Genomic DNA, 18,671 nt, shown 5'->3' on the forward strand with positions numbered 1-18,671 from the left:
TGAATTTTTCCCCAAGGCAAACCACAGTAGAAATGGCCTTTTTATTGGTTGGATATGTCGCAAATATATTTGAAATGATTAAAAAATTTGTTTATTTCACAACAATACTTTGCATGCCAACCATGTATTTTGTCATGGCCTAGAAGCCACAGCACACAATCTGAAGATGATTTATACTGATTTCTTAGAAGGAAGCAAAAGTTCCAGTCATTTCAGAGTTGTCCCTCTTGGTATCTAATACTGATGAGAGCATATAAAGATCAAAATGCGTATCCTACTTCATAGGAAGCTCTCTAAAATAACTTCAGTGTTTTACACTTTTTGTCTAAAGTGAGAACTTTTCTCCCTAGCAAACTGCAGTGAAACTGGCTGTTTTACAAGTCAAATATGTCTCAAACATATTTGAACTGCCTGAAAAATGTGTTTATTTAAAAATTACTTTTATTTTAATTTACTGAATATTAGAGATAGAAATATAACCAAAAAAAATTCGATAAAAGTTGTCAATATCTTACTTCTCTTCAATTTTTCTAGGTGCAGCTCTTCTCTTCAGACGGTGCTGTGGAAATGATGGCATCATGCCTGGATCACATGCTGGAAGTATAATATTATGGAACAGTGCTTAATGATTTAAAAGAATATAAAAAAAATAGCAGAATATACTTTAAAATTTAAAAATAATAATAATAATAATAATAATAATAATAATAATAATAATAATGATAATAAGGTGCCTTAGGTATAATAAAAAATATTCAGACAAATACATAACAAAAACACCAGGACTTACAAATATATATAACATACAGAAAATTGCACTACTGGGCACTGCACACATCCTACATAAAACACTTTCAATACAGTAACCATAAGAGCATCACAGCAAACCACAGCACATACCCAAGACACACAGAGCTGCGCTCGGTAGTGAAGTGAAAGCACGTTATAAAAATAAAACTACTGAATAATAACAATAATAATAATAATAATAATAACAATCATCGTCGTTTTAAGGTCTACTTTTCCAACCATAATCAATCAACCATAATACTGTTTCAAATATTTGTAGCCCTTAGTCAAAGACGACTGTGAGTAATGTAGGGAAGCAGACATCCAGAAGATCTGGCTATATGGAAACTGAACTGGAGGAGATCATTGGGAGGGATTGAAACTAAAGGTTATAAAGCAGGCAGTCATTTATGTCAGCCTACATTATATATGAGATCTTAGAACTGAAGATAGTAAGTTGGTAGCTAGCAGAGTCAGAAAGATTATATTTTGGAAGAGTATGAGATACATCAATGTAAATAGGATAGGTGAGTTATTATTAATTATGAATACATGATTTGTGGAGACAAAACTGTAATACTTTCAATACTCAACACCAAACAAACAGCAATCAAATAATACTTTTAGTACAAAATGAATGATAATTTATTTATTTATCGATTTATTTATATGGGATTTGACTACAGAGAACATGTGACAGCTTTTAAGAAATGAAAATAGCATGCTTTGCTAGATGGTTAATGTCAGTGTGCATGTATGACAAACTGTAAATAATTTAAAAGAAAAATTGGGTATAACAGGCAACAGATGTAGTGTGCAAGAGAGAAAATTGTGCTGGTGTGGTCATATGAGGCATATGGATGAGTACAGCCACATAAAGAAATACCAAACTCTAATTATGGGGGAACCAGTGGAAGACCTAGGAAGATGTGAGACAAAGTGGTGAGAAAGGATTTTCAGATGTTGAGCCTCCCTGAGGAGATGACAAGGGACCAAGACTTCTGGCAAATTGTTGTGCTTGAGAAGACATGTTGAGCTAAGTAAAATATATAAAGACAAGCATGTTCTTTACAGTTGTCTCCCACTCTCTCTCTCAGCCAAGAATCTTGGTCTTGCAAGCTTGTGGGTGCTGGTGCCACATAGAAAACACCTGTTTCCGTGCCATGTAAAAAGCACTTATACCAGTGTCACATAAAAAATACCTGTGCTGGTTCAACATAAAAATCGTCCATGCTGGTGCCATATAGAAAACACCCATGCCAGTGCCACATAGAAAGTACCTGTACCGGTGCTACATGGAAAACACTTGTGCCAGTGCCATGTAGAAAGTACCCATGCCAGTGCCACATAAAAAGCACACAGTACATTCTATAAAATGGTTAACATTGGGAAGGGCATCCAGTCATAGAATCTATGCCAAAACAGACAATTAGAGCTTGGTGCAGCTCTCTGGCAAGCCAGCTCCTGTCACACCATCCAATCCATGCTGGCATAGAAAACAAACATTAAATGATGATGATGGTATCACTAATGTCAAGTTTTTGTTTTCTAAGTTCAGTCAGTTGTAGACCTTTATAATTAATGGATGAGATAATGTAGCACTAGTAAAGCAAAAGTTGCTTCACTATAATTATTTCAGTACCTCAATGTCTGGGTTTCATATCTTACAAAGATTCACTGTTTTTCATTTCCCCTGAAATGTAGTACAGGTACTGAACCTCTTATCCGGCAACCTTGGGACCGGAGGTGATCCGGATTCCTGGATTTTCCGGATTTCTGGACACAGGCTAAATATATAATAAATATAAAATAAACAACGAAAAGTAAAGAACAAACTTGTATAACATTTACAAATTAATACATTTCTAAAGCAGGGTCTGCTTGATCTTTATTAAGCCACTTAAAAATTCTTAAAACCAAGTCAAAGCAGCCATGCAGCGAACTGCTACAGCCCGTTAAATTCAAAGCTAGTCAGTTTCAAAAATAGCCAGATTTCTGCTAATTCTGGATTTCTGGATTCCGGATAAGAGGTTTGGTACCTGTAACATAATTGCCGATAATATACAAGAAAAATAATCAAATTTTCTTAACTAATCCCTTTTTTTTGTATTTAAAGAAATCAATTATTATGAATCTATTGAATTAATTCAAAGTGCATAGTAATTTTACGTGAAATTAATAACCTCAGTTCAATTCTTACCAAACCCCAAATGATTAGGAATGGTGTGCATTTTCCAAGATATTGTAGAATGGAAAAAGAAAAATTCTACAAGCACTTTATCAGAGTTTTTACACTGATCCCCACCAAAAATGGAATTTATTACTGAAGAGTAATTGATATATTTTAGTAACAAATATACATACGGTATGGCTGTTCCTTGAAGTAAGAACTCTCAAGGCAATCTTCAGCAGTGGCCCTAGAAATAAAAATGTTGCCAAGAAATAGAAATTTGAAATTGATATTAATAATGATTATCATTCCATTAAAGATAGTTGTGAATAATTTTTATATATACACCTTATAAGATTACACACACACACACATAGATGTATGTTATAATAACCCTACAAAGTAGATTACATACTGATACACAACTCCAAGATTCATTCAATTAGAACGACCTTTACAATCTTGCAAAAATTTTGACTGTTATATATTCTTCTATCAAAGCCCTATGCTGACCAATGTCTTTAAAGTAGAATTTAGTAGACAAAAACTGAGCAAAAACCTGTCATATGAATAGATTTGTTAATCACTGTTTCTCTATATCAGTAGAGGCCAAATTTGTCTAAGCATGCAGTTGATAGTGAATACTCGTAACTGATGATACACAAAGATGCAGAAATCTAGACTTAGTACTGTGACTGCTGCTGCTGGACGATTTTCATCTGCTACTGATATATGTCTGTGCTTTATAGCACTATTCATCTATATGTGATGTTTTCTCGAGATGAATACCACAGTTTTAAGGCTTTCTACATGATATCCATGTTAAGTAAGGTATACAGACTGCTATTCTGAACAAATACTGCTTCCATCACTAATAACAAATAAAATAAATATAAAAGAATAAGTTTTGTAAATTCTTACCTCTTATTTGGGTCATACATGAACAAGAAATTCAAAAGACGTATACCTGCTTCAGAGAGCCATGGAAAAGTATGACGTAGATTGTTGTAACTTTAAGAAAGATAAAATAAGAAACAAACTGAAGCAATTAAAATCTTTTTTAAAATAAATAAAATTTCTATAAATAATACAACATTATTTATAAATATGCTAAATTGTATGTCAGTCTTACTTGATATATAGGAACTTGTGTATACAAACAATGTGTATACAAAAGGTGTAGTGAGATTTGTGGCTGACTGACAGAGAATTAAGATTTCACATGTAAAAGATAAACAAGGAATTCATGGTAGATGACTTTTGAAAATACGTCCAAGAGTTGTTCAGGTGGTTTTTGACAATTTCAATAAAATAACCAGACATTCCTGGAATTAATAATTAGCTGCTGGAAACAGGTAGCCAACCATTATTTCATAACTGAATAATTTCAGTCTAATGATAAAAAAGAGAAGAAAAAAAAGGTCATAAGAGTGCCTTTGCAAGTACCTGGAATTCTCAGTAGGGTATCTAACTGAAAATTCCACCACCATCATCATCATCATCATAATTTAATGTCCGTTGTCCATACTGGCATAGGTTGCATGGTTTGACTAGAGCTGGCAAGTTGGGGAGCTGCACCAGACTCCAGTCTGATTTGGCATGGTTTCTATGGCTGGATACCCTTCCTAATGCCAACCATTTTATAGAGTGTGCTGGGTACGTTTATGTGACATTGCTTGGGTGCTTTTACATGACACCATCACGAGTGCTTTACACCACCAGTAGGATCAGTCTTAAGACTTCTGCTGTGGGGTACAAGTTTTGTTGAGTACGGCCAGGTACCAGGTATTTCTGTCCTTTGTCATATTGCCTGAAAGGTTCAGCTTCTTGAGATCTGACATCTCATTTTAACAGATATATTTACTAAAATTACATAAAAATATCTTGAAATACTAAAGAGTAAATTCATTCAATAAAATCGCCATTGGCTTCAACCACAGCCTCCAGACGACTTCGGAATCTCCTGCAACTCTTCTGGACAGTCTCCTTGTTTAAGTTGGCGAATGCTGCCATAATCCTTGCCTTCAGTTCATCTTTGGTGTTACAGGGAGTTTTGTTGGTCTCTCACTCAACTGTGCCCCATGCATAATAATCAAGGGGGTTGCAGTCTGGGAAGTTAGGTGGCCAGATGTTAGGGGGTGATATGGTTGCAGAAATTGTCTGACAGTCATGACTGGGTTCTCCTGCTTGCATGGCATGGTGCAGAGACCTGTTGCCAGATATAGGGTCATCCAGCAGCCACCCTCTTGATCCAGGGCAGCACTACCTCCTCCAGGCACTTGATGTAGGCCTCTGTGTTGAGTCTGAGGCCATGTGGGAAGATGAATGGAGGCATAATGTCACCACCACTAGTGATCACTCTAAACACCATCACGTTGATTGGATGTTTGATTTTTATCACTCTCAATACATGTCCTCAGAATGCACTGTCCTCAGATTGACACCCAAACACTCTGAAATGTTTGTAGTGGAGCTTCTGGCATGAATACCAAGCAATACAGCATGTTGTTTCCAAATTTCTGGCAGAGTGAATGGTGTCATAGTGCTATTTTTCTCACAGATGGTGCCTAACTGACCCTACTATACTGTGTAATTGACAAAATCAAAAACAAAGAATGCGCATGCGCGAAATTGAAATTATAAAATGGTGTCAATTTACCCATTGCACCCCGTATATATACATATATGTGTGTGTGTATGTATATATATATATATATATATATATATATATATATATATATATATATATATATATATATACATATGATGAGCTTCTTTCAGTTTCTTTCAAACAAATCAACTCACAAGGCTTAGGTTGACCTGAGGCTATAGTAGAAGATACTTGGCCAAGGTGCCACGCAGTGGGACTGAACCTGGAACCATATGGTTGAGAAGCAAACTTCTTACCACACAGCCACACCTGCGCCTAAAAATACTTAAAATCTTTCAAATATATTTTCTATCTGTTTCTCAATAACCAAATGAAAGAATGATTACTGGACACTAATGATTTGGCATGACTGACTAAACATTCAATTTATTTTGGCACTGGAGGCACGCACATGCATGCAGGATTATACACATACAGATAGAGAGATGAGAGAGGGCGGGTTTACAATTTATTAATTGAATACAATTGACATAAACACACATACACATGAAAAGGAATATGCTCACAGACATAAATGGAGAGAGAATGAAAGAAACATTGAAAGAATGTCTGTGAAATCCACCAGTGTTGAATCAGCCAAAACAGCTGTGCCAAGACATCTCATACCCAACTAAATCATGCTGACCAGCAAGCAGGCCATGGTCTGATAAATTGTTGTCTGGTACCTATCTGAGATTTATTAAGTTACAGTCTGTCTTGTTCCTATATATTCAGGTTCTTACTAAACGCATAATAAAATTTACAAAATTGAACTCACGGTTGATTTTTTAGAGTAAAATGTTCAAGAGCTGGCAATTTGGACATTCCCTGGTAAAAAGATAAACATATGTATAAGAAATGTTAAATTATAATATTTAAATATGCAAGTAGAGAGAAGAAAAAGGAAAAAAGTAAAATGTTAGAGGAGCTGTGGTGGAGTTTATGAATCAAATTGATTTGTTTATCAAAAGCAAAATAAAATTTCTCAGTCATCTTTTTTTTTCCCAATTTAAAATTAGTATTTACTCAGTCTCTTCGTTTTGTCTTGTATTCATTTTTGACCTATTTCATCCAAGTTTCTATGCTAGCTTGGATTCCAAGAATCACGAGAAACTGAATGTTTTAGTCTTTTTATTTGCATATAAATAAAAGGACTAAGCATTTTATAAATGTATACCCTTCCAAATGATAATCAACTGAAAGAGGTGGAAGAAATATTTATCTTGAAATTTATGCAAATAGTATCATAAAAATGAAAGAAAAATTAGGAAAAAAATATAAGTATTAAAATATGATATAGAAAAAGCTTGTGAGCATTACAGAGAGAGAAAATATATGCTCTGTCACTCTCATTTTTGGTTTCAGTCACTAGACTGTGGACATGTTGAGGTATCATCTTGAAAGGTTTAGTTGATGAAATTGACCACAGTAGTTACTCTACAGGTCCCCATTTTGTTGAACTGCTAAATTATAGGAATGTAAACAAACCAAACCAGTTGTCAACTGGTGTTGGGAGAGACAAACACAAACACAAAGGCCACACACGTACATATATATATGATAGATCCATTGCGTGAGCAGAGGAACTGTAGCATAGAAATTTATGGCTATCATATAATACACACATATACATATATATATAACAAAACAGGAAGTTGGAAAATTTTTTGGTATTATTTTTTCACCATTACACATGTTTCATTTACTAATAGGAATTACAAACTTTTACATGTTAGATAAACAAGTAAGAAATTTCCTACCCTACCTACATAATATTATATATACAAATATATATATCATCATCATCATCGTTTAATGTCCGCTTTCCATGCTAGCATGGGTTGGATGATTTGACTGAGGACTGGCAAACCAGATGGCTGCACCAGGCTCCAATCTGATCTGGCAGAGTTTCTACAGCTGGATGCCCTTCTTAACGCTAACTACTCCGAGAGTGTAGTGGGTGTTTTACATGCCACTAGCACGAGGGCCAGTCAGGCGGTACTGGCAACGGCCATGCTCAAGTGGTGTTTTTTACATGCCACCTGCACAGGAGTCAGTCCAGCGGCATTGGCAACAACCTTGCTCGAATGTTTTTTCACGTGCCACCGGTACAAGTGCCAGTAAGGAGACACTAGTAACGAACATGTTCGAATGGTGCTTTTTGCATGCCATCGGCATGGAAGCCAGTCAGCTGCTCTGGCAGCAATCACGCTTGGATGGTGCTGCTAGCGCTCTACTGGCAGGGGTGCCAGTCATCGAATTTGTGAATTTGATTTGATTTCGATTTATATATATATATATGTGTGTATATATATATATATATATATATATATATATATATATATATATATATATATATATATATATATATATATATGACAGGCTTCAGTACAATTTCCAGATATCAGATTCACTCATAAGGCATTGGTTGGCCTGTGAGTCTAGTATGAAACATTTGACCAGGTACACACAGTACAACTGACCCTGGAGGCACCTGCATGAATTTCTGAATAAAAATTACCTGGCTCTAGATGGGTATTCTAAATTCTCTTTTTATAGGTAGTGTTTCCTAGAGCACTGATGATGATGCTTTTAAGACAAGTTAAAAACAGTGTATTTTTTAATTTGCAATGAGAAAAGATCATTATAAAGACTTGTATTGTTAGCTAAGATGAACTCTAGTCTCACTTGAGTATCAAAAAACAAAAAAGAAGTGAATTACACATGACTTACTGGCCAGATGGCATCATTTGGTGTGCCGAACATCTCAATAATAAGTTCTATTTGATGAATTTCTCCTCTTCCAGGCAATAGAGGTCGGTGTGCAAGCAACTCACCAAAAATACAGCCAACTGACCTGGAAAATAATCATGTATCAAAATGTATTTTTATTTTATATCACAAACCACTATACCAACAACAACAACAATCAAAATTTTGTGGGATGGGGCTAGTCAATTACATCAACCCCAGTGCTCAACTGGTACTTATTTTATTGATCCTGAAAGGATGAAAGGCAAAGTCAACCTTGGCGGAATTGACAATAATAATACTAATAATTCTTCAGTTCTAACTTGTAATTTAAAGTAAGCAAAGGATTCTATAAGGCAAAATGCATAAGACTAACAGCTTGTACACTTAAGGTGCAGGCATAGCTGTGTGGTAAGAAGCTTGCTTCCCAAACACATGGTTTTGGGTTCAGTCCAACTGTGTGGCACCTTCAGCAAGTGTCTTCTACTATAGCCTTGAGCTAACCATAGACTTGTGAATGGATCTAGTAGACAGAAACTGAAAGAAGCCTGTTGTATGTGTGTGTGAGTAAGTGTGTGTCTGTGTGTGTATGGGTTTGCACCTGCGTTTGTCCCTCCCCCACCACTTGACAACCAGTGTTGGTGTGCTTATGTCCCCGTAACTTAGCAGTTTGGCTAAAGATATTGATAGAACAAGTACCAGGCTTACAAAAAAAAAAAAATACTGGGGTCAATTCATTCAACTAAAAAACTTCTACAAGGTGGTGGTGCCCCAGCATGACTGCAGTCTAATGACTGATGCAAGTAAAAAGAGATAAAAAAGAAAAGGAAAGAATTGGTTCAAAGCTCTGGTCTCCAAACACCCTTACAATATTTCATGCAAATATTTGTATATAGAAATAATACATTTCTAAATCTCTCATAGAGATTTATGCAGTAGCAGCACGATAAAGTGATATTATGTTGTCAACTTAATGTGACAGTCTCATGAAAGGGAAGAATGCTACTGTTATTTAGCCCTAGGAATATATATATAGGAAATATATATGTTTACAAAGGCGGATAGGCATCGACAACTAGCAGGCCACGCTACTCCAGACTGACGATGAGCAATGACTCTGAAACTAGTCTCTGGATGCTGGCTTTGTTGGGGGGAGGTGCTTATCTTCACTTTGAAAACATAAGGACACAGGAAATGTGTCAAGTCCAACAGGAAATGGTGTTTCCTAGGGCTAAATAACAGTAGCATTCTTCCCTTTCATGGGACTGTCACATTAAGTTGACAACATACTATCAGTTTAAATATTTGTATGTTTAGAACAATGCTGGATGGAAATGAAGACAAAAAAAAAATCCCTACCACATATCAATGGCTGTTGTTTGAGTTTTTGAGCCAAACAATAATTCTGGGGCACGGTACCTGTTGAAAGAAATAAAGATGTTTTTATCAAACCTTATAATCATTAAAATTGAGAATTCATCAAAATTTAATTAAACAGTTCCTTTATATCTTTTAACACCTTTGTGTTTCATAATTACTAAGATAAAATATCTATTTAAATATATCTAATATACCAAATTTGAAATTTTCACATAATTTTATATTTCAAAATCTGTAACAGCAACAAAAAAGATCTCTCAATCTCTCATTTTTCGCTTTTCTCATGGTGAACTTTTCCTTTCTTTCTATACATATGTACCACACTCTCTATAAAAGTATATTAGTCACACTGAGTGTGTGTGTGTGTGTGTGTGTGTGTGTGCGTGCGCGTGTGCGTGCGTGCGTGTGTATTCATGTGCATAGGGAGGAGATGGGATACATGGTTACCCAGAGGGAGAGAGAGTTAACAAGAAAGAGGGCAGGAACGGGTGTGCTGATGTAAAGGAAATACATGGTTACCTAGCCAGAGGTAAGAGCAAGAGAAGGAGGAAGAGAGAGTGATCAAGAATGTGGGCAGAAACAGGTGTGCTGCTGTAGAGGAGATACATGGTGGTTACCCAGCCAGAGTGCAGAGCAAGGGAAAAGAGAGAGAGTGGAAGACAACAAGAGTGTAAGAGAGAGCAGGAGAGAGATAGTGAGCTGTCAGGGTATTTTTGCAAAGAACTGGGATCAGAGCATAGATGGGATGATTGAGTAAAGAAGAGAGAGGTAAATGGTGACAGGTGCTAGGGCATACCCCAAGGTATGGAGGTCAGAATATATGTGGCCAGGTATTGCCAAGAGGCATTAGTAGGGAGTGGGCGTGGGAAGTGCTATGACTGGCGAGGACGTGAGTATATAGAGGGGAGGGGAAGCAAAGGATACAGTGGGTAGAGTAGTGAGGACAGGATTGGGGAGTGGAAGATAATCATAGGAAATGAGAGGAAAGGAAGAGATACAGCTTGGGAGATGAAATGTAGATGTAGGTTGCTTTGGTGCAGAAGGATGTGGGAAAATTTTTATTGTTACCTGTGGGCGGAACACAATGCTGACGTGGGTGGGTGTACACACACACACACTCCCCTCACATATATGTATACATACACACTCCCCCACACACATATATATACACACACTCCCTCTCACCCATACACACACACACACGCATGCAAATTTTAGATTTGAACATGTTTATATCCATATTTACTAAAGCAAATGCACGTACATATAAATTTATGTGTACATAAAAACCATTTTCATGTAGCTATTGATTTTTAGAAATGACACACTTTGCCATAAACTTTTCGTTTGTTTGAGGATGGATGAATGGAGGTAAGAGGACACACTGATTACACTAACCTTGTACTTGACTAGTACTTAATTTATCAATCACAGTAAAAGATGAAAGCAAAGTCAAACCCATAGTGGAATTTTATACTCAGAATACGAAGGGACACAACTAAATAAATGGAGGCATGTGGCTCAGTGATTAAGCTGTTGGACTGACTCATCATTGTAAGATTGTGGTTTCAATTCCTGGACCGGGCAAGGTGTTGTGTTTTTGAGCAAAACACTTCATTTCACATTAATCTAGTCCACTCACCAGGCAAAAATAAATAATATGGTGAAATTGTGACAGGCCTGGAGATAGATAGTGACCCTGCCTAAAAAAAAAAGAAAAAATGGCAGGGAACTTCTGGACAGACAGGTTATAGGTTGACCTATGTGTTGGGTATTACCTTTTTTTATTACCACAACTAAATACAGCAAAAAACATGTTTGTCCACACTCCATCCTTACTGTCACCGACTTTTTAGTGTCACTGTTTAACCCAGATCAGCCCTGATCATGTATATCTATGATTAGAGGTATTCTAGCCAAGATTAGTCCAAATTTCAAGCATTATGTATTTCAGTTTACATTATCCAACACACGCTTTTTATAGTATGGTAGAGTGCAGTTTAAAAGAGATTTGACTGCTATTTCAAGTAGGTGGTGAACTATTTATTTCATAGGTTCAGTCTTCCTGTGTGACATCTTGGGCAAGCATCTTCTAAAATAGCCTAAGGCTGACTAAAGCCTTTTGAGTGGACTTGGTGGGTGAAAACTGAAAGAAGCCATCATATATATATATATATAATCATCATCATTGTTTAACATCCGTTTTCCATGCTAGCATGGGTTGGATGATTTGACTGAGGACTGGCAAGCCAGAAGGCTGCACCAGGTTCCAATCTGATCTGGCAGAGTTTCTACAGCTGGATGCCCTTCCTAATGCCAAGTGTGTGCCTTTGTGTCTTTGTTTGTCCACCACAATCACTTGACAACTGGTTTTAGTGTGTATACAAGCCAGTAACTTAGCAGCTTGGTGAAAGAGACCGACAGAATAAGTATTGGGCTTAAAAAAAAAGTACTGGGGTCGATTTGTTTGACAAAAAACTCTTCAAGGCAGTGCTCCAGCATGGCCCCAATCTACTGACAGAAAGAAGTAAAAGATAAAAGATGTATGTGTGTGTGTGTGTGTGTGTGTGTGTGTGTGTGTGTATGTGTGTGTATATATATTTGTGCATGTATATATATGTATGTATATATACACACATGTAAATACATACACAGACACATCTTTTATCTTTTACTTGCTTCAGACATTAAATGCAGCCATACTAGGAACTCCCTCAAAGAGCTTTTAGTCAAATGAATTGACCCCAGTACATTTTTTTAAAGCCTGGTACTTATTCTATCAGCCTTAAAAAAACACTTTATCTCTCACCACTTCCGGTCACTTCAGCCATGTAACCACACACATACTTTTCCTAAACATTTTTTTCCTTCTCTCTGGGCTTTCTTCTCTCCTCTTTCTGACAAAGGATCATGCTTGAAATGTTATACACCCATCTTTCTTCCATCTTATACTAACCTAATACATTTCACCTGTACGTCCTTTCGACTTTTGCTATGTTGTTATTTTTAATTTTCGTTTGTCTACACACACATACGTAATTATAAGATCTAAAGGATCTAAGTGTAGGCAGTTTGTAAGCTTCAAGCAGTTCATAGTAGGTATGAAAAAACTATGTTCAGCAACAATAACAATTTATTGGCAAGGGTTGTAAGATTTATCCATACCAAAATGTGGTAAGTTGAAAAAAAATTTTTCATAATATCTTCAGCAAGTTAACTTGGGATTTCTTAACAACAGTGTAGCCTTCGTATAATAAAGGTATCTTTGACTTGAAGAGTAGCTAGCAGAGTACTCCTCATTGAGTAATTATTACATCAGAGGATCTGCCAGCTAAGAAACATATGGAGCCTGAATTTTACCTGATCCACTCCCTCAATTTGGATATATATATATATATATATTCATACACTCATATATATTTATTTATATATGAACACCAATATAACTGAGAGAGAGAGAGAGAGAGAGAGAGAGAGAGAGAGAGAGAGGGTATGCATGTAAAGTGATGTTATGGAACAAAAAGACTTAAATCTGAATCTATGTACAATTGACCTCTCTTAACTGCTTTTATTTCTTACTCAATGGATTTTATTTTAAAACTGGGTCATTTTTTTTGATAATGTTAACTTTGTTGTATTCAACTATAGTAACACTGTTATATTGCCTAAGCTGCACATACTTGACACGTACACACATGCATTTATATATATATATATATATATATATATATATATATATATATATATATATATCATCATCGTCATCATCATCATTTAACGTCCGCTTTCCATGCTAGCATGGGTTGGATGATTTGACTGAGGACTGGCAAACCAGATGGCTGCACCAGGCTCCAATCTGATCTGGCAGAGTTTCTACAGCTGGATGCCCTTCCTAATGCCAACCACTCCGAGAGTGTAGTGGGTGCTTTTACGAAAGGTCAGCTTTGCCTTTCATCCTTCTGGGGTTGATCCACTCAAGTACTGGGGTCAATGTAACTAACTTACTCACTTCCCTTCAAAAATGCTGACTTTGTGCCAAAATCAGAAAAATTAAAAAGAACTACAGTAATCTCTCATCATATCATGGTTCACCTATCGCAGTTTATTATTTAAGTTTACGTCGATGCCTCCATGGTGTTGTTTTGCATTTATAATACAATAAATATATACAAATTACAAAAATAATTTAAAAAAATATGCAGGAGTGGCTGTGTGGTAAGTAGTTTGCTTACCAACCACATGGTTCTGGGTTCAGTCCCACTGCGTGGCACCTTGGGCAAGTGTCTTCTACTATAGCCTTGGGTTGACCAAAGCCTTGTGAGTGGATTTGGTAGACGGAAACTGAAAGAAGCCGATCGTATATATGTATGTATATGTGTGTGTATGTTTGTGTGTCTGTGTTTGTCCCCCCAGCATCGCTTGACAACCGATGGTGGTGTATTTATGACCCCGTAACTTAATGGTTCGGCAAAAGTGACTGATAGAATAAGTACTAGGCTTACAAAGAATAAGTCCTGGGGTCGATTTGCTCGACTAAAAGGCGGTGCTCCAGCATGGCCGCAGTCAAATGACTAAAACAAGTAAAAGAGTAAAGAGTACAGTACTGTTTCTACTTTGCAGGGGAGTGGTTGGAATGTAACACCTGCAATAGTTGAGGGATTACAGAGTTCATATTATGTGATTATGATAACAATTGTTACTAATTAATAATTATGTTATATAATAACTATTAGTGATTATTGATAAGTATGTCATATAAATTGCTATTACTATATATAGTTACATAGCTGTATTCATTCATGGTTGTCACCAAAACAGCTGCTGAAATATCAAATGAAATTTTAAAATATCGATAATATTGTTTGCATTTCTATTTCTTCTAATATATAGCTCCAGACATTCTTTGTAGGCAATTATAAACTGGATGTGCTTTTGATCCAATTTTATATTTATATTAAAGTAGAAATAACTACTAAGACCATATATTTACAGATGTAAATAGAATGCTTTGCACTATATTTGTTCTGGCTCTCTGTACTATGAGTTCAAATTCTACAAAGATCAACATTGCCTATCCTTCTTCTATGATCAATAAAGTACTAGTGAAGAACTAGAATCAATTCTTTCACTTCTCTCCTTCTCAAGTCAGCTATGCTGCACAATTAAGGGGATTGTGGCAGTTAAGATTTGTAGTCTTGCAAACTGTATGTTGGCCTCATTAGTGCTGGTGGTATGAACAAAGCACCCAGTACATGTTGTAAAGCAGTTGGTAGTAGGAAGGGCATCCATCGATAGAAGCCATGTCAAAGCAAATATTAGAGTACGATGTAATGTTGAGGTCCTTCATATTCTGTCCAGCTGTTCAACCCATGCCAGCATAAAACATGGACATTAAGTGATGATGAGGATTCATCTATACCTATATCTCATCATCATTATCATTTTCCATTATCTGTTTTCCATGCTGGCATGGGCCAGACAGTTTAACTGGAACTGGTTAGATGGAAAGTTGCACCATGCACCAGTCTGTTTTGGCTTGGTTTCTACAGCTGGATGCCCTTCCTAATGCCAACCACTTTATAGAGTGTACTGGGTGTCTCTTATGTGTCACTGACACAAGTGCCCTTTGTGTATCACCAGCACAGGTGCCTTTTATGTGTTTCTGGCATGTGCCTCTCATGTGTCACTGGCATGGGTGCCTTTAATGTGTCACCAGCGCAGGTGTCTTCTACGTGTCATTGGCATGGGTGCCTTCTATTGGGGCATCCCATAAATAATGCGTTTTTTATATATTTCTTTTATTTTTTCAAAATTAAGATAAACATAGTTCTTTTTTTAATCTAAAATATACTCTCATTTTCCACAATACTCTTCCATCTATCTGGTAGACTTTCAAGGCCCCTTTTCTAAAATTCACTTGTCCTTGACAAAAAATACTCCTCTAGTATTGTTCTGGCCTAGTCTACAGGATTCATATTTTTCTGTCCAAATGATATTGAAGACTGTGGAATAAATGATAATCAGATGGAGGAATGTCCAGTGAACATGGTGGGTGAGGCATCATTTCCCATTCAAAATGCTCCAGCCTTTGGAATGTCATCCTTGCTGTATGTGGCCAAACATTATCCTGATGGAAGAACACCTTTCGTCTTGAAACCAAAGATGGTCGTTTTTCTTCTAATGCTGACTTAAACCGCTCAAGCTGCTCAAGCTGTTTGCAGTAGATCTCCTTTGTTATCGTTTGGTTTAGGTTTAAAAGTTCAAAGTGGACTAAACCTTTCATATTCCACCAGACAGATAACACCTTATCTGGGTGAAGACTTTCTGTAGTCTGGGGTGCTGGTGTTTCTCCTTTCCCTTCTCACTGTCTTCGGCGCTTGACATTTTTATAGAGAACGCATTTCTTGTTACCAGTCACTATCTGGTCCAAAAAATAAGGTTCATTCATGAGACATGACAGCAAAGAAGAGTACACATTCACTCTGTGTGTGATTAGACTCAGAAAGTTAGTGAGGAACCCATTGACCCAATTTGCTGACATTTCCAATGGCACGCAGGTGTTGATGAATGGTTGAATGACCAAATCCAAGCTTCTCAGCTAGTTTCTCAACAGTTATGATGGGCTTTTGTTCCACCAGAGTTTGCAGGATGTCCTCCTTGAGCTCTACAGATCTTCCAGGACAAAGCTCTAGGCTGTAGTTTCCAGCTTGGAATGGTTTTACATGGCACTGCATGGATGCTAGACACACTCATAGTAATTCTTTCTTTAGTGATGTAGAAGGGCTAAGTAAAATAGCAACATCTTCTCAGAAAAAAAGATGATTATGCCATTGCAACCATTCAAAGACAGACTGATAGGCAGTACAACTCAGAAAGGTAATACAAATGAGCATTTATTCATCTACACAACATTGAAAAAACAAATATAAAAATTCTATATCGTCAGAAAATTTATCAAGAAACCATTTCCATATAGGAAGGAATAGTGAATCTTACTTACCACAAGGTAACGACTTTTGGAGTCATTGGTTTCATAGGCATACAATATTTCCGAGTGAGTCCAAAATCAGCTAAAATTAGAAATGGCAACAGAAACACTCTCAAAATAAAATTAATTTTTGATTAGAATTTTCCCAATCTTTGCATACAAAATAACAAACTGTAAAAAATCTCCCTAAGAATTCCCCTATATGGTTTCTTGATTTGCATAAATAGCAACAAAATCTCCCAGTAATCTCACTCTACAGTATTTAAGAAATAAAAGGATACATTGGATAATGTAATCCTAGATACATATGTCAGAAAAACAGATGCAGCAGTCAAGGCAACAACACCTTTCATCATGGCTCTGCCCAAACAGGGCTGACCTAGGGACAATTAACAGCAAGCCATTTATTACCACAAAATACAAATCTTTTTTTTTTTTTATCATCATCATCATCATCATCGTTTAACGTCCGCTTTCCATGCTAGCATGGGTTGGACGATTTGACTGAGGACTGGCGAACCAGATGGCCACACCAGGCTCCAATCTGATTTGGCAGAGTTTCTACAGCCAGATGCCCTTCCTAACGCCAACCACTCTGAGAGTGTAGTGGGTGCTTTTACATGCCACAGGCACGAAGGCCAGTCAGGAGGTACTGGCAACGGTGTATTTCACGTGCCACCTGCACAGGAGCCAGTCCAGCGGTACTGGCAACAAACTCGCTCAAATACCTTTTCACATGCCACTGGCACAAGTGCCAGGAAGGCGACGTTGGTAACGGTCACACTCAGATGGTGCTATTTACGTGCCACCAGCACAGAATCCAGACAGCTCGTGCTCTGGCAATGATCACGCTCGGACGGTGAAGCTGATGAGTTACTTTTTACTTGTTTCAGTCACTAGGTTATGGCCATACTGAGGCACCTCCTTGAAGAACTTTTGGTCAAATGAATTGATTACAGCGTGTATTTTTTAAAAAACCTGGTACTTATTCTATCAATCTCTTTTGCTAAACTGCTAAGTTATGGGGACACAAACACACCAACACCGGTTGTCAAGTGGTGGTGCAGGATAAACACAAAGACACACATATACATATACAACAGGATTCTTTCAGTTTCGGTCTACCAAACCACTCACAAGGCTTTGGTCAGCCCAAGGCTATAGTAGAAGACACTTACCCAAAGTGCCACACAGTGGGAATGAACCCAACACCATGTGGTTGGGAAGCAAAATTCTTACCACACAGCCCAAATTCAAATATTTTTACAATACACTAATATTTCATTGATTATGCATGGATTAAAGATAAAAAAAAATCCATATGAATGTGCACTTAAAGCTCAAATGCCTCACCAAAAACTGTTTGGATTCCATATGATTGTGCTATCACTTTTCCAATGATGATTTTTATAAATCTGATCGTGTGCATATAGTTGGAACATGCATTTTCATATCTGAATGCTTTACTTTATCCATTGTAAAATAAGCAGATCAGACCTGCAGAAGTATGTACCTCGGTTATGATTATGAGACAAAGAATGTTTTACTGATCAGTCCAACAACTCAACCTCTCGTTCATTACAACTGATGTTTAAATATTCTAATATGCTGACCCAACTGTTTGTAATCAATCTAAAGTTTCTCATAGGCACAGGCATGGTTGTGTGGTTAAGAAGCTTGTGGTTCAGTTCAACTGCACAGTACCTTGAGCAAGTGCCTTCTAGTATAGCATTGGGCCAAGTAATGTCTTGTGAGTGAATTTGGTAGATGGAAACTGTGTGGAAGCCCATCATGCATGTGTGAGTGTGTATCTTTGTTCGATGTTTGTCCCCCAGAAACTACTTGACAACAAGTGTTAGTTTGTTTTTGTTCCTCTAACTTAGCAGTTTGGCAAAAGACACTGATAGAATAAATACCAGACTTTAAGAAAGTAAGTACTGGGG

The 18,671-nt window shown here is 36.9% G+C and overlaps 1 protein-coding gene across 7 annotated transcripts in view; it reads right to left on the reverse strand.

Moving 5' to 3' along the window:
* The window catches only part of LOC106884424 (cyclin-dependent kinase 10), a 37,398-nt gene that overhangs the window by 8,981 nt on the left and 9,746 nt on the right, over positions 1-18,671 (reverse strand). For 4 of the 7 annotated variants that reach the window (XR_008265332.2, XM_014935803.3, XM_014935801.3 and 1 more), the window contains exons 9-15: positions 16,741-16,810; positions 9,720-9,779; positions 8,343-8,466; positions 6,388-6,437; positions 3,881-3,970; positions 3,154-3,206; positions 516-594 (exon numbers count right to left, since the gene is read on the reverse strand). Coding sequence is in view for 3 of the 7 variants with exons in the window: in XM_014935803.3 (XP_014791289.1) it covers positions 516-594; positions 3,154-3,206; positions 3,881-3,970; positions 6,388-6,437; positions 8,343-8,466; positions 9,720-9,779; positions 16,741-16,810 (526 nt within the window). In the remaining 4 variants the exon portion in view is untranslated. Of the gene's footprint in view, positions 1-515; positions 595-2,431; positions 2,577-3,153; positions 3,207-3,880; positions 3,971-6,387; positions 6,438-8,342; positions 8,467-9,719; positions 9,780-16,740; positions 16,811-18,671 lie in introns of all 7 variants that reach the window. The other 3 variants (XR_016244041.1, XR_008265336.2, XR_016244040.1) reach the window with 1 other exon arrangement.

Source organism: Octopus bimaculoides, chromosome 1 (genome assembly GCF_046866305.1).
Source record: "Octopus bimaculoides isolate indiv1 chromosome 1, ASM4686630v1, whole genome shotgun sequence".
Lineage (NCBI taxonomy): Eukaryota > Metazoa > Mollusca > Cephalopoda > Octopoda > Octopodidae > Octopus > Octopus bimaculoides.